The following is a 15916-nucleotide window of genomic DNA, read 5'->3' on the forward strand; positions in this document are numbered from 1 at the left end:
CCCCCCAGCCCTGAGCATGAAAGGTGTGGTTCTGTCCAAGTTGATGCTGGCGGGTTAGCACAGAGCTGGGGCTGGGAGGAAGCAGCTAACCTGCACCCAGGACCCCTCTTCTGTGGCTGGGGTGCTCTCCGGGGTCCCCAGAGGCTGTGCACTCAACGTCTCCAGGTATGGGGGTCCCTGTGCTCCATACACGCCCACACCCCACATTTGGAGCCCTCTACTGCACAACCCACCTATGTCATTGCATCCTCAGGGTGCAAGTCTCCATGGAGAAGGCACCGGGCCCCTCTTGGGGTCAAGGCACCTGTTAGCAGGTCTGGCCTGGCAGGGGTGGGGGCAGTGATCCCCAATGGGGACCCACACACACACCCATCTCTTCCTGATTCCTGCAGTTGCCATTTTCGGAGCAGAAGTATTCTCTCCCAGCCCAGATCTGGGGCGAAGCTGGGGTAGGGGATGGAGAGAGTGACAGGTCCCTACACCTGGGGGACCTACACAGTGGACTCAGCTCACAAGGCACCTTGGGCATATCTGGGAGGCCCAGGCTGACACCCACCTGAGCCACACCGGTGACCAGAGCCTGCCCTGGCCAGATTGCCTGGTGGGCCCAAGGTCCTGAGCCTGGGTCTCAGATTGCTCTGTGGGGCTCAGTCTGGGGTGAGTCTTGGCCAGGAGGGATGACGGCTAACCCCAGTTGGTTTAGGATCTGAAGTCTGTGGAGGGCACAAGCAAGCCGTCCTCCCAGCCCCACTCCAGGAACCTTCAGCCTTGGTCCAGGTGTGCACCCTGACCAGCATCCCCTGGGGCCCCCCTGGAACAAGGCACAGGTAGATAGCCCCCCTTGAAGCCATCCCCATCCCCTCCATCTGCTCTTGGTGAACAGCCCTCTAGCCTTGGCGCCATGGGTTGAGGGAAGATGTCCTTGACCCCCTAGGCTCAATCACCTGCAGGGCTCAGGTATCCCGGCACACCCAGGGACCCCCTACTCCCAGCCCCATCTGAGACGCCACCGTGGGGGCTCCAGGGCCCATGATCAGCGCGCACGCGACGCCCTCTGCTGGCCGCGACTGGAAGTGCAGCCTGGTGTGACCAGCACTGTTGACTGGAGACGCCAGGTGGGAGAGGCGACCTGCCAGCTGTGCCACAAGCCCAGGAGAGCCCGAGATCTGGTAAACATGGCGGGTCCTCCATTGTCTGCTGACTGTGGCAGCAGCAGCTTCAAGCTGTGCCTGCACAACGGAGCCATGCCCCAGGTTGGTCCCCCACTGCCCCCGGCCAGGATGAAAGGACATCCTGAGGGAGGCAGCCCGCCTGCCAGTTCCACCCGGGTCTGGAGGAATCTGGGGGAGACCAATTGAGAGGAGGGAGGGCTATGTTCAGGCCAGCCAGGTGGCTTTCAGCAGGGGAGGTGGAAATCAAGGGGGTGCCCACCCAGGGCCGGCGCCAGGCCAGGCTGAGAGGCCCATGTCCGTGCCTGGGGCCAGCTAGATGAAGGTGGAGTCCAGAGGCCCGGTGTCCTGCTGGCTGAGAGCACGGGCCTCAAACAGCTGCTTGATGAGGGCAGATTTCTCCTGCTCCAGCTGCGTGATCCGTTCACTCTTGTCGGTCACCTCCTGGCAGGCGGGGGGCAGTCAGGGCCTGCCATGCTGCCAGATACCCCCAACACCCCTCCTGCGCCTCACCTGGGTGAGAAGCCGGTTCTGCTCTTTCAGCATAAGAATGGTCTGCTGCTGCCAGCTGGGGTCCAGGGTGGGGCCCAGGGGCCCTGAGGAGGATGAGGGCAGAGCCTGCAGAAGGGCATGGTCAGGCAGGTCTGGAGGTCTCCGGCTGAGCCTCCAGGACAAGCGTGAAGGGTGGCACCGAGCTGGGCCTGGACCCCAGCATGGGTGCGGGGTGGCCTGGGGCACTCACCCTGCCGGCACAGGCCGCAGCCAGCAGCTCACCCAGGCACCGGGCCACCTCCTGTACCTTGGGCAGCAGTCGCCCCAGTGCAGGGGGGCTCCCCTCAGCCCCAAAGTCCTGGAAGGAAAGCAGGGGAGGGGTGGTTAAAGGGCAGGTTACAGGCCAGCTCAGGCTCAGCCACTGTGCCATGAGGTTGTCCCCATAGGTGGCACTCCTGCCTCTGGAAGATACTGCTCAGAGTCAAGAGCGAGGGCTGTTGCTGGTGGGTGAGCATCACAGTGGCGGGGGCGGGGGGGTCCCCACACCCTGGGTGGAGGGACAGCCCCTGCCCGGGAACAGAGCACGGTGGGGGAGGGTCGGGCAGGTCACTCACAGCGCTGGTCTTGCTCTGGCCCAGCCGCTGGCGCTCCTGCACATGCTGCAGCTGCTGCAGGCACCAGTCGCGGCCCCTCGTCATCACCCGCAGGCCCTGCAGCAGCACCTCCTGCTCCTGCTCCAGCTGTGTCACCTGCTCCAGCTGCCAGACGCAGGGACCGCACGCACACGCGGGTGAGCATGCCCACAGTGCAGTCCACGTGCACCCACCCACACGTGCACAGCTATGCACGTGAGCGCTCGCGCCCCTGTATTGGGGGCACAGCCGCTCCCCTTGCGGGGGTCCCGCCCTCCCTCAGCCCTCCACCCCCAAGCTTCCCCAGGGACACAGACTCCGGGACCTCAGCACCCCTCCTGAGGCCAACTGAGCAGAAGCGAGCCTTAGGAAGCGGGTTGCAGAGGGGCCAAGCCTGTCGCCAGGGCACATTCAGGCCACCTTCCCCTGACAGGACCCTGGGCCACTCCTAAGGTAGATTCAAGCCCAGGTGGGGAGATAGGTTTAGAACTGACCCACGTTCCTGCCACAGGCCACCCCCAGAGCCCAGGCCTGGCTGCTCCCTCCCAGGCAGGAGGGTGGTCCATGAGGCCAAGCATGAGGGCTGAGTCCCGTCCTAGGCAAGACGGAGAGCCCCCTCATAGCCCCCCGGACCCCCACTCACCAGGTCACAGTCCACGCCATTGGTGATGGTGTGCCTCCGCCGTTCCCCTCGGGCACGGGGGGCCCGCCGGGCATTCCCCACACCTAGCTCCCAGGCCCTGCAGGCCACTGCACCTGCAGCACAGGCAAGGGGCTGGCTCACCTCCAGGCCTACCCAGTCAAGCTCAGCCCCGCAGCCTGGCTTCCAGGTCCGTACGGGGCCACACTCCCACCACCCCTGGCCATGCAAAGCCTCGGTCCAGGCCTGTATGCGTCTGTGGCCACCAGCAACTCAGAGCCTCTCTGGGCCCCTCCCCATCTCAGTCCAGCCCCAGGGTCTTGGGCAGCGGCCTAGCCTGGCCCATACCTTGCCTCTGCCTGGCTGGGATCTTGCTCCACTGGGTCCCAACCTGCTGCCACACACCTGCCTAGGGGGAGGGCCGTGTGGCTGCATGTCTGCACACACCACATACACGTACATACACATGTGCTGGGCGTGAGGTGTGTGAGGGCAGGAGCGTATTACCCAGCTCGCCTCTGCACCGCCAGGGCCCACCTCGGGCTCAAAGGCTGTAGGGAGTGAGTGGGCGGGGCCTCTGGTCTTCCCCACTCCTCTTCTCATAGCCCAGTTCTTTTTTGTTTGTTTGTTTGTTTGTTTGTTTTTCTTTTTTCTTTTTAAGTTTATTTTCATTTTTGTTGTGTACTTATTTATTTATTTTTTTTATTGTTAGTTTCAGGTGTACAGAACAATGCAATAGTTACCCTTTTCACCCTCACACATAGCCCAGTTCTTTAAGGGCGAGTCCATGCAGGCACAATGTGGGGGCGTGGGTGGCGGAGACCTAACCTTTCCCAGGCAGGTGATCACAGTATTGTTAGTCCTAGGCCTATGTGCAGACGCAGTGCACTCAGCAGATGACTGAGGAGCCTCTGCAGCTCACACATCCACCTGCAGCTGGAAGGCCAGGGCTTCCCTGTGATAGCCTCCTGGAGGGCCAGCTGGCTTCCTTGGGGGATGGGGGAGCACTGCAGGGCCCCCCAGGAGGGGAGGAGTGGGGCCCAGGTGTGGAGGGCACCCTCCCCTGGCTTCCTAACCTTACCCATCACACCAGACTCATCTTCAGAGGCCACGTCCCTGGCATCAGGCAGTGGGAGTGGGAGGGTGATGCAAGCAGAGGTACAGGTGCGCCTCGCAGGGACATGTCCAGAGGGGTGGCACAAGGTGCTTTGTGGCCTGCCAGCCAGCCCTGGCAGACAGGCTCCAAGCAGGCCCAGAGTTCACATTCCAACCTGCCATGTGGCCGGCAGAGAAGGTACAGGCGGGGGGGGGGGGGGGGGGGGGGGATGGACGAGGGGACACACCAGAACAGCTGCCCAGTCTTTACTATCAAGTCTGCAGAGCAGCTCCCAGGTCCCCAGATGACAGCACACTGGACATCCAGCTAGATGACCAGCAGGCAGACAGCCCTGCCCCCATCAGGCCTGAGCTAGCAGCCTGTATCTTCGGTGCCCGCGCCAGGCTGGGGTACACACTGAGCCCCAACAGGCGACAAAGAAGGAGGGCCTGGACCTCCGGGGACATGGGGGGCTCTGTGTATGTGTGGCTTTCTCTTCCTGGGGAGCTGAGAAGGGGGATCTCAGAGCTCCAGATTTGGCACCCCAAGAGCATGTCACATCCCTTGTCTGGGCCTCTGCCTGTAATAGGCAATAGTGAGAACCCTGGCCTGAGGCTAACGCTGCCCCATGATGGGTCACGGGGCTGGGCCATATGGCAGAGGCTGGGGTCCAGCGAGGCTGGCAGAGTGGAGACCAGCACAAAAAGGGTGGAAGCTGCCACGGTGGAAGGCCCCACACAAGCCATAGGCAAGACCTATTCCCAGGACAGGCACTGGGGGCCATTCAGCTCCATTCTGTCTCTGCCAACTAGACCAGAAGCCAGGCGGGCAGCCTGCTGGCCATTGCCAGGGGCTGTGGTCTGTGTTCCTCCCCAGCGTCAGTGGTGGCTTAGCCCCACAGGCCTCTAAGACCCACCCGCCCCTTTGAGCTTCCTGGCAACCCAGCCAGGTCCTTCTGCCTGCCCTGGCTTCAGTGGGGGGCAGTGGGCCCAAGGCTCCTGGCCCAGCTGTCAGACTGAGAAGGACCCAAGAAGCCAGTGAGGGCCCCCCACCAGTCTGGGGGACCCTCTCTCATCTGCACTGGAGGGAAATGCCTCTGCCTAAGCAGTCACCAGCGACGAGACCCATGGGCCAGGTGTCCCTAGGTGTGGGGCAGGTATTGGAGGTGGAGAACCCCCTCACACCAGGCAGGTGTCCCCAGTGCCCAGCTCATGTTTGGTACAGAATGGGTTCCTGGTGGGGTTTCCAGAGTCACCCACCAACCCCTGGGCTCTGGTGGCCTCACGCTGTGGTGGGGGAAGGGCTGGCCTGCCTCTTGCCCCGAGTACTCTGGGACAGGTAAGACGCCTTTTTCCCTCCAGGCCTGGAGCCACGTCCCAGGCTCATGAGCCCACCTAGAGCTGCCCGCCCCCGTGTCCCGGTGGGAGATTCACGGCCGGCACTCCTCAGGCTCCGGCCTCAGGTGCAGGAGGGGGAACGCTACGAGGCCAGCCGCCCCGCACTCACCAGAGTCCGCGCTCGGGCTCCGCTCCAGCGCCGCTCCCTGCGGCCGCTCGGGCTCCGCGAGGCCGGGCGCCGCCTCCGCGGGGCCGCACAGCTTCTCTAAGCTCCGGGCCGCGCCACCGGGGCCGGCCGCCGGAGGGCGCGCGCCCAGTGGCAAGGGTTTTCTCTCCAGAACCGTCCGCGGCTCGTCTGCCGGAGCGAACACCAGGCGCTGTGGCGGCGGCGGCGGCGGCGGCTGGCTCCCTGTCCGCGTCGGGCCGCCTGCCCGGGCCGGGGCGCGCGCCGGACCCCGCGGGCCGCCGTCTGCGCTCAGCAACGAGGTGCGCAGGCCGCTCACGAAGCGCTCGAAGGTCAGGTAGCCGCTGGCTGGAGCCACCTGGCGCAGGCCCTCGAGCACACCGCGGGGAAGCTCGCTCGCGTCCGCGTCCTGCCAGCGGGACTCGATCTCGCGCAGGTGCACGTAGCCGCGCCGTCGGTCGTCCAGGATATCGAAGAGGGTGCGCAGGCTCTGCAGGAAGGCGCGCGGCAGTCCCTCGGTGCTGGGCGCCGCGGGCAGCCCGCGGCTGGGCTCGGCCATCGCGGCTCCGGTCATGAGCCCGCCGGCGGGCTTCGTGCTGGGCTGGGTCCCCGCGTGCGCCCTGCCTCTGTCCCCCAGCGGCCGGACCGCAGAACCCGGCCGGCACAAGCAAGTGGTCTCACGACAATAGCTGCTACTTTTTGAATGGACCTCCTCGTGGCGTCAGCGCTCATTAGCATTCGCGGCTGCCATAGGCCGAGGCTGGCCCATCTCCTTTCCGATTGGCTGAGAGGCGGTTTGATTTTTTCCGGCCGAGGGACCAGCACTCTGGACGCTCATGCCGCAGTGCCGGGAGGGGCGGGAGGCGCGCGGAGACCCAGGGCTGGCAGGGGCGGGGTACGCCCACTGTACCTCCCTCCTGGACTCGCAGGGTGGGGGAAGGAGCCCCGAGCGGACCCCCCTCCCGCTTCCCCACGCCCACCACACCAACCCTCTCGCTGCGGCTCAGCCCTTTCTCGGATAAGCCTCCGGCCCACCTCTCCGAGGGGCGGGGCCTGGCGCCCAACACAAAACCTGTCCCCAGGTGGCCTTGTGAGATGGGGAGCACACCCCCTCCAGGGACCCATCTTCCCCCTCTAGTTCCCCTGGGCGCTTTTCGCAGAGGGTCCACGGGCACAGAAACCGCCAACCCTGGGGCCCCTTTCTCTTGCGCCAGGCAGGTCCCAAGAGGATTGTGGGCTCCAGCCAGCTGGGCGCTTCCCCTCACAGAGGCCTCACTGTCCCTACTGCTGCTTGCTCCTCCCCTGGTCCCTGGAGACAGCCTGGCCTTTTCTGCCTGCTGCAGGACAAAGCTACTTTTTCCTGTGTCCCCAGATCCCCATCTGGTGACCAGTTCTCCTTGGCTCCCAAGGTCCTCTGCTCCAGCCTCTTCCTCTGGCTGGACACCTCCTCCAGCTGCTCTCCTGGCCTCCTCAGGCCAGCCAGGCAGACCTGTTTCCCACCACCCCCGCGGGCGGGGGTGGGGGTGGGGTGGGAGTCCCTACTGCCTTTCCAGCCGGGATCCAGTCACTCTTTCTGGTCAGTCTGGGAGGGCCCCAGGGTTTAGCCTATGGTCTGGCTCTGGGAGCCCATCACAGGACTGACTGACCTGACGGGACCCTCCCGAAGCCAGGGAGCTGCCTAAGATGTTGTCTGCCTGGAACTCCCTGCCTTCATTATTGCTTGTCCTCCAGGCTCTGCCCTGGTCCCCATCCTTCCCCCCACATTATTCCCAGACATCCCCATGCCACCAGCACCTTGCCATTGAGCACTGACCATGTGTCATCTGCTGCTTTCTGGGCAGATTGTCCATCTGCAGGGATAAATCAGAAGAGTTGCCAGACACCTCCTTTAGACAGGCCCCCAGCACCGGGTTCACCTTGGCTCTCTGGCTGGCCTCCCTCGGGTCCCTCTTGGGTGGTCTGCAGACCTGGGCCTCTATGTCCTTGGGCCTTAAGGCATTGGTGCCTGTATCTCAGTCTGTAAGGGCGGTTGCCCTGGCCAGGGAGTATCCTGGGTCCACTTCTCCCCTGGAATTACCCCTCAAAATCAGGGCTCCTTAGTGGTAAGAAATGTGCAGGGACCTAGAAAGCTGTGAGCTTAGAGTCACCACATAGAGCCTGGTCTCTCCCTGGCTTCCCCATTTAGTGGCAGGGCCAGCCAAAGTCCCAGGACAGCATTCAAGCCATTCAAGCATGTCCTGTGGTTCATCTCCCCGCTGTCCACATACACTCTGCTCCCAGCACCACTTCCTGGTCCCCCATGCTTGGGCATTCCTGAACCTCTGGGCCTCTGTGTGGGCTGGCCCTCCCACCAATAACACCCTGCCCTGTCTGCTCCTAGCTGATCACTGTTCATCCTTCAAAACTCCGCTCAGGAACCTGACCCACCTCCAGGAGGTGGGTCCTTCAAAGCATGGGGCTACTTTCTTCTAGGTAAGGTGGTTGTCTCCCCACCAGTCCCTGTGCTCCTTGGGAGCAGGGCCAGGCCACCCCAAGGCCTTGCATTGGCCTGGCTCACAATGGGTGCTCAATGGATGGCCAGCACACAGGATATCTCATCTTGGAGGTCACCACGGGAAAACCATCCTTGGGTGGGACATCAAGCCAGGGTGAGGCCTGTGGGTGGGGAGGGCTGGGGACAGCTCTGTGGGGGTTAGTGTGGGTGTGGAGGCCAGTGGCCAGCAGCATGCGACGCTACTGGAGCTCAGGACAGCACGGCCAGCAGTGCCCAGGCTGGGCCAGTGCCTCTGTGAGTCTGAGCTCACCATGCAGAGGAAACAATGGCTTCTCAGAGAGTGTGAAGCTGTGCGGAGGCCGTCTCCTGCTGCCCCTTGGTCTGTGGGCTTCCCTATGGCCCCTGGCTAGGTGCTAGAGAAACTGGAATTGGTGCCAGCGCTAGGCATGGGACTAAGGTGTGGCTTGCATGTCCTGAATTCTGATCACTTCCTCCTTCCAGACCACTTCCAAGCCTGGCCCAACACTTTCCCAATGCTGTAGCTTTCAACTTTGCTGTCACCCCTGAGGGGGCTTCTCAGAACCCCAAGCCAGGTGGGTCCCCTATGGACCCTGTACTTTTCGAAGCACTTATCCCAATTGTAATTACATTCTCACTGTGCCAGCCTGGAGCTCCCTGGAGGTGGGCAGGGGGACTGGGCCCTTCTGTCCCCTGCCTAGCACTGGGCATGAAGTGAAGAATGGGCAACTGCCTCCCAGTCCCTAAGCCTGTCTCATGGTTCTCTGATCTACACTCCTGTAATGACAACCAGGGACCTGTGGTGGCCTCTGGCCCTGCTCCTCTGAACCCTTTGGATGAGGTCCTTGGGCAAAGGGAAGGTGACGCCTTGGCCACAAGCCTGCGCTTGGCAGGTGCTCCAGGAAGTTGTCACCCATCTCTGCCTCACTGGTACTCACCTGCCTGCACCCCTGCCTGCCCAGGTGGGCCAGGTTCCCTCTCTTGGCCCTGCATTTGCCTCTGGCTACACAGCCCCGATTGTCCAAACCCTTCTGATGTCGGGCCCACCACCACCTTGAGACAGGATTCAGGGGTCACCCTGAGTTCATGTTCTGACACCTGCCTTCAGGCGTATGTACAGGGATGATAGGGTTTCCATGGACTTTGTCCTGGGGTGTGGAGCCCGCTTTTCTCCTTGATTCCCTACCTCCCACACACATCTGCCCCAAACTGCCCTTCAATTGCCACAAACTATTGGAGCAGACCATTCATTCATTCATTCATTCATTCATTCATTCATCAGCAAGCACTCCCTGAACACTTGCCATGGCCCAGTCACTGTGCTGGGCTTGGGATCCAACACTCATTCATTCAGTCAACAAGCTTTAACCAACTGCTTCCTGTGTGCTGGGCATTGATCTATGGTGATGGGCAGAGCAGTGAACCAATAACATCCATGTCTCATGGAGTATACTTCTCGTGGGGTGGGGTGGGATGGGGGGGTGTATTTGGACAGTGGAAAATGTAGAAAGGGAGCTGATATGACATGACCTGGGAGGGTCTCCCCAAGGAGTTGACACATAAGCAGAGGCCTAGCAAACTGAGGCAGAGAGTCATGTAACTTTCTGGGAAAGAACAGTTGTCCAGACAGGAGGAACAGCAAGTGCAAAGGCCCTGAGGCAGGCTTAAAACCATCCTTGGAAAGAGAACTCCTTTCAGGTCCACAGAACTTACAGTGGGCCCCCAGCAGGCTGTGAAGCTCTTCCTCCTAGCCCAGAAAGGGTGTATGTGGGGGAGGAGGCTCTGTGCAGAGCCCACCTACAGGGGAACACAACTGCCTTAACAAGAGGTAGCTGGCGCCCACCTAAGGGACAGGTTATTTTTCATTTTGGGTCGTAAAGCACCATTTAAATTAGTTTTAACTATGTGCATGCATTATTTTTAGACTTAATAAAACTAGTTTCTAAAAGAAAGTTTTGTCCCAAAATGTCTGAAGCTACTTTCACATTCTTCACAAATTCATAGACAGCGAGATATTTTAAAACCTGATGGTTAAAACAACAAAGCAGGGCAAAGGGCCACTCCTGGGGGGTTCTGGTCACAGGGCAATGGGAGAGAGGAGGCCGTAAAGGAGGGATCCCCCAAAGATGCAGGGTGGCCTTCTTGGGCCTTGGTGACATCCAGACACCTGGCCCTGCAGCTGACCTGGGTCCACCCTCCCCAGCCCAGCCCTGAGTCTGGCCTCTTACGGGACTATGGTCCCTGCCACCTTGGCGTCTTGGTAAGCGCAAGTATGGCCACGTGCAACCGCAGACCCTAGCCTCCCCCTCGGGCACCCTCACCTCTCAGGGCTGTGGGTAGAGGGGGTGTATTAGAACTGGAGTCAGTCCTCATGCTCCCTGACTACGGGGATCGCAGAACCTGCGGGGAAGGGCTCCCTGCCCGAGGAGCCGCAGCCCCTATCAGGCGTTCCTGGCGTACAGGTTGAGATCTGCCACCCAAAGCTGCAGGAGCAACCCCCGAGGTCCGGCTGCGCGGGCACAGGAGCTCGGGGGCGGCGCCGGGGCGGAGTCGAGGCGGAGCCGGGTAGGCCGGGTCCCCGGCAGAGACGGGGCGGGGCGCTGGGGCCGGCACCGCCCGCGGGGTCCCGTGACGCGGGTCCGAGCGCGGGTCACAAGTGCCAACGCGGCTGACAGCGGCGGCAGCGACATGGCATCGGAGCGGGACGTGCGCGCCCGGCTGCAGCGCGCCGGCCAGGAGCATCTCCTGCGCTTCTGGGCCGAGCTGGAGCCAGGGCCGCGCGCCGCGCTGCTGGCAGAGCTGGAGCCGCTGGAGCCCGAGGCGCTGCGCGAGCACTGCCAGCGCGCGGCCGCGGCCTGCTTGCGCCCCGGGGGCCCTCCGCCCGACCTGGCCGCGCGCCTGAGGCCCCTGTCCCCCGAGCGCGTGGGCAGCGCGAGCCGAAGCGACCCCGAGACTCTGCGGCTCTGGGAGGAGGAAGGTAGGCGGGGCAGGAGGCCCGGGCGGGGCGAGGGTCCCGGTAGTGGGGCGCTCCTGGCCGGCCGGAAGGGGCTGTGCCTACAGACGGGACAGAGCAGAGGTCGTGCTCTCAGAAGTTTAGTTTGCCTTATTACTTTGTGAAGTCTCCTGCCCTCTCACACGCCCCAGCTCGCGACTGGGGTGGGGATCCCCGTAAACGCTGTGGAGCTGGCAGCGGCCGCCAAGCCGCTCACACCTGGATGGCCAGTGCCTAGCCCGCAGGAGTATTGACAGCAGGGCACCCCTTGCATACTTGTGTCTGCTTCTTTTCACGCCAGCGCTGGCGGTACACGCCTGGCCTCTTGGTCCGGAGGTTAGGCAGGTGCTCCCCGAGGAGAGTCTGCTACGCTCTCCCCCCATCCACATCCCCATCCCCATCCCCATCCCCATCCCCACCCCCACCCCCCTACAGCTGGAGGGGCGGGGCTAAGGTGCGCGGCACTCGCAAAGCGGACCAGTCAGACCCCGTGTTCCCGCTGAAGGACCCAGGTTAAGAATGAACCCAAGAGGACGTCATCAGAACCTTTGAAGTGTCCTGGCCCAGATAAGATAAAAATGTTATCTAGAAATTTCTGTTCCGTGGCTATCAAGTCTTAGTCCTGACGTAGTTTGGCTTGCTCTAAAGTGAAGGGGTGGTTGTGTAGCAGTTCCAGGCGTCGCCTCATGCCACCCCACGCCCCCAGGTTTCCATCAGATCGCCCTGAACAAGGTGGCTGTGGTGCTGCTGGCTGGAGGACAGGGCACTCGCCTGGGTGTGACCTACCCTAAGGGCATGTATCAGGTGGGGCTGCCCAGCCAGAAGACCCTGTATCAGCTGCAGGCAGAGCGGATCCGGCGGGTGGAGCAGCTGGCTGACGAGCGCCATGGGACCCGCTGCACGGTGCCCTGGTGTGCCCTCTCTGCATTACCTTGGCCTCAGAGTAATCCCCGCCCCTGTAGCCCCAGCCCTGTCCTACACCAGGATTTAAACCCCAGCCCCAGCACAGCCCTGGACAGAGCCCAGCATCCACCAGACTGGACCCTGATGCCAGCCCCTGCCAGAGACAGCCCCGCCTGCCAGAAGGGCCACGCCCCCCTGAAGGCCGACTCCGCCTTGACTCCGCCTTGCCTCCCCTCGCAGGTACATCATGACAAGTGAGTTCACGCTGGGGCCCACAGCCGAGTTCTTCAAGGAGCATGACTTCTTTCACCTGGACCGCAACAATGTGGTCATGTTTGAGCAGCGCATGCTTCCTGCTGTGACCTTTGATGGCAGGGCCATCCTGGAGCGGAAAGATAAGGTGGCCATGGCCCCAGGTATGCCCCCCCCCCCTGAGACAGGGAGGGACTGGGTGGCCTGGAATAAGGAACTAGCTAGAGGTCAGGAGGCCTGGGATCGAGGCTGGAATGTGCTGCCTGGGGGCTGTGTGGCTCTGGGAGAGTGGCCTCCCCAGTCTGGGCCTTGATTTCCATCTGTCATGTGGAACCACAGGGCTACTTGGATAGAGAGAGCTGCCTCAGCCCCCAGGGACATTCTGTACCCGCAGCTTGCCTGGACTAGCTGGCTGAGGCCAGGCTGGAGCCCTCACAAGGCCCATCCCTTTCTCCTCCTGCAGATGGCAACGGGGGCCTGTTCTGCGCGCTGGCGGACCACCAGATTTTAGAGGACATGGAGCGTCGAGGAGTGGAATTTGTGCATGTCTACTGTGTAGACAACATCCTGGTGCGGCTGGCAGACCCCGTCTTCATAGGCTTCTGCGTGCTGCGAGGTGCTGACTGTGCCGCCAAGGTGGGCCGCTCGCCCCTGGGCCCCGCCCTACCGGGTCCCATCCACCGCCCCCTATCCCGGGCTCCGCCCCCGTCCCTCCGGGCCCCGCCCCACCTCGCCCATCTGTCGCGGCTGCAGGTGGTGGAAAAGGCTTACCCCGAGGAGCCCGTGGGCGTGGTGTGCCAGGTGGACGGGGTCCCGCAAGTGGTGGAGTACAGCGAGATCAGTCTTGAAACCGCGAGGCTTCGCGCACCGGACGGAGGTCTGCTGTACAACACAGGCAACATTTGCAACCACTTCTTCACGCGAGGCTTCCTCCAGACAGTCATCAGGTGTGTGCAGCAGGCCGCCAAGCGCTGGCCACAGTGACTGAGACCGACCTGAGCCGGGTGGGGCTGTGGTCAGGAGCTTGTAGGTGGAGAAAGTTTCGCGGGTGTAAAGAAGTGGGAGGCACCAGAGAGCCCAGCCGCTGGTGTAAGGCTCTGCTGCCAAGTTAGCCCGCCCCTCCCATGGCACCACCTCCGCCAAAGTTGCAGTTTCCCCCGGGCCGGGTTGTGGCCCATGGTGTCTGGCTCCTGGGCAGTGTGCTGGAGGGTGCCTATGCCCTCCCAGAAGCCAGGCTCAGCTCCTACCCCTCCGTATGCTGCAGGGCCCATCTGCCACCTGCCCCGCCTGGCCCCACCAGCCGAGAGGCGGGTGGGCTCTCTCAGGTGTTTTGTCTGAACTGCGTCTTTCCTTCCTTTGTCCTCCTGTGCCACTCTAGGGAGTATGAGCCCTTGCTGAAGCCACACGTGGCTGTGAAGAAGGTCCCATACGTGGACGAGGAGGGAAATCCGGTAAAGCCGCTAAAACCGAACGGGATAAAGATGGAGAAGTTTGTGTTTGATGTGTTCCAGTTTGCTGAGTTAGTGGCAGAAATCATTTATTTTTTCCTTCTTCTCTCCCCTGTTTTGGTGGTGGGTTCTGAGGCCCAGTTGGGCAGGGATGTGGAGGCTGAAGTGGGGGAACATGGTGGGAGTTGGGGGCTGCTGGCAGATCTTGGGGAGGAGGCCAGAGGAAGCAGCTCCTCTGGGTGGGAGCATGGGGAACACCAGGGGCTGTGGACATCCAGGTCCCTCCTGAGCCCTTTATCTGCTGTTTCCAGGCCATGTTGCTGGGGCCTCCCAGGGTGTTTGACCTCACTCTGGGGTCTCGGGGCCTAGGGGTTGGCTGGTGGGAATGGAAGGGAGGACTTGAAGCAGTGCGTGTGGGGCCCTCCCAGGCCCGCTGCTTATGGGACAGAACCCCCTCAGGCACTGCCCCCTGGCCTGGCCTTCCCCCGCCTGGGATGTTGGGCCACCAGCTCTTTCCCCACCAGGAACTTCATGGCCTTTGAGGTGCTACGGGAGGACGAGTTCTCTCCGCTGAAGAACGCCAGCTCGGCGGACAAGGACAGCCCCACCACAGCCCGGCAGGCCCTGCTCTCTCAGCACTACCGCTGGGCCCTGCAGGCAGGGGCCCACTTCCTGGACTCAAAAGGGGCCCGGCTCCCCGAGCTGCCCAGGTGAGTGTGGGCCCCAGAGTGCTGCCGGCTCTGCCATGGCCATGCACTGAACGCAGGTGGCCATGTGCCCAGCCACACAATGACCGCTGCCGCAGCCTTTTGGCCTGACCCCTCAAGGTCTGTTCAGGGCCCTGAGGGAGGCAGGGGGCTGCAGCTTTCACTAGTCATTCACAAGCTTTGAAACCAAGACCAGGCAGGATATTCAGAAAACAGCAAGGCAGGTCGCTTTTCAGGGCTGGAGAGGAAAGGGACATTAGGTTTTAATCTCTCCCAATTGTCTGCAGCCACCACCTAAGTCTGGAAGCCCAGGCTGTGTGCAGGATGCCTGCAGGGGCGGGGGGTGGCTTCCAGCCCAAATCAGGACTGTCACTCAGGCAGAGGCAGCTTGTTCAGGGCTCTGGAGTCCAGAGGAAGAGGAGACTACCAAGAAAAGGGCTGTGGGAGCTAGGCGTGTGGTGGTCATCCTGCTGGGCCAGGGAGGGACTGGACCAGCTCCCGTGATGGGTGCTGCTGGGGGATGCACCCCTGAGCACATGCTAACACCTGGGCTCCCTTAGCCTGCCTGGCAGTGAAGAGCTTCCCGCCATCTGTGAGATCTCGCCGTTGGTGTCTTACTCTGGAGAGGTGAGAGCTGCCTGGCTGGCTGGGGCTTTTCTGGGCTCAGGCCTATGTGATCAGAGCAGGACGGTCTGGGGAGAGGTGGGTCCTTAGGTAGAAAGTCACACCTCTGTCTCATTTTACCAATGGGGTAAGTATGCCCTTAAGTTGCAGAGGACCTTCCAGGACATGCGGGACGGGTGGGGTTGGGGTGGGGGTTAGTGAGGGCTGAAGCCCTCGCAGGTCCTGGGAGGGGCAGGGAGGATGGGCCAGCTGTGGTCTGAGTCGGGCCAGTTGTCTTTTGTGGGAGCCTTGCAAAGGGAGAAATGCTGGCTGGCCATTCCCCTCTGGGTCAGTGCTGGCCTGAGCTTGCCAGGGGGACTCATGCTGGCCTGTAGTCTTGAGGTGGCACCTGACCCTTTATCCTAGAAGCCCCTCCCCAGCTCTAGGCAGAATTGGGATGCTGCCCAGGGCCAAGACGTGGATGCTTGGCTTGTTTCCAGGGTCTGGAGGTGTACCTGCGAGGCCAGGAGTTCCAGTCCCCACTCATCTTGGACGAAAACTGTGTCAGGGCACTGCGGTCGTGACTGGCTCCCAGACCTGCTAACCCTGGAGTCTGCAGGGGTGGGGACATGGCTCCCACCTGGGGCTCCAGGGAGGGTGTTGTGTGTTTTCGGACCATGGAACACAAAAGGAAGAGAGCTGGTTTACTACATAGGAGTGGAACTTTTCCTGTCACTGGTTCCCATGGATACAAGCGACCACAGGCTTTCTGTGGGCCAGTGAGGAGTCTGTGGCTCCCATTCTTGGCTGTGGGGTCCAGATAGGAGGTAGAGGGACTCAGGACCTTGGACAGTGGGGCTGAGGGAGGTGTGGTGTCAGCAGGCCCTGCCTCTGTCTGAGCTAACATAGGACTGGACGGCCACTTCCCTATCCCACACTAAGATACCAG

General features: G+C 62.2%; 2 protein-coding genes across 4 annotated transcripts in view; one reads left to right on the forward strand and one right to left on the reverse strand.

The window, feature by feature from the left end:
- The window catches only part of SAPCD2 (suppressor APC domain containing 2), a 7472-nt gene extending 1236 nt beyond the window's left edge, over positions 1–6236 (reverse strand). The window contains exons 1-6 of one of the 3 annotated variants that reach the window (XR_002123894.1): positions 5536–6236; positions 2937–3049; positions 2276–2419; positions 1912–2019; positions 1683–1787; positions 1432–1613 (exon numbers count right to left, since the gene is read on the reverse strand). Coding sequence is in view for 2 of the 3 variants with exons in the window: in XM_019641481.1 (XP_019497026.1) it covers positions 1485–1613; positions 1683–1787; positions 1912–2019; positions 2276–2419; positions 2937–3049; positions 5536–6124 (1188 nt within the window). In the remaining variant the exon portion in view is untranslated. Of the gene's footprint in view, positions 1–17; positions 1614–1682; positions 1788–1911; positions 2020–2275; positions 2420–2936; positions 3050–5535 lie in introns of those variants that run through there. The other 2 variants (XM_019641481.1, XM_019641475.1) reach the window with 2 other exon arrangements.
- A 4430-nt stretch (positions 6237–10666) lies between these two features.
- On the forward strand, positions 10667–15662 carry UAP1L1 (UDP-N-acetylglucosamine pyrophosphorylase 1 like 1). The gene is made up of 9 exons (XM_019640802.1): positions 10667–11039; positions 11761–11965; positions 12198–12373; positions 12673–12845; positions 12963–13156; positions 13588–13728; positions 14182–14367; positions 14925–14991; positions 15468–15662. The coding sequence occupies exons 1-9, from the start codon at positions 10751–10753 to the stop codon at positions 15549–15551; spliced, it is 1515 nt and encodes a 504-aa protein (XP_019496347.1). The 5' UTR covers positions 10667–10750; the 3' UTR covers positions 15552–15662.
- The last annotated feature ends 254 nt before the right edge of the window (positions 15663–15916 follow it).

Source organism: Hipposideros armiger, unplaced genomic scaffold (assembly GCF_001890085.2).
Source record: "Hipposideros armiger isolate ML-2016 unplaced genomic scaffold, ASM189008v1 scaffold_3, whole genome shotgun sequence".
In the NCBI taxonomy this organism is placed as follows: Eukaryota; Metazoa; Chordata; class Mammalia; order Chiroptera; family Hipposideridae; genus Hipposideros; species Hipposideros armiger.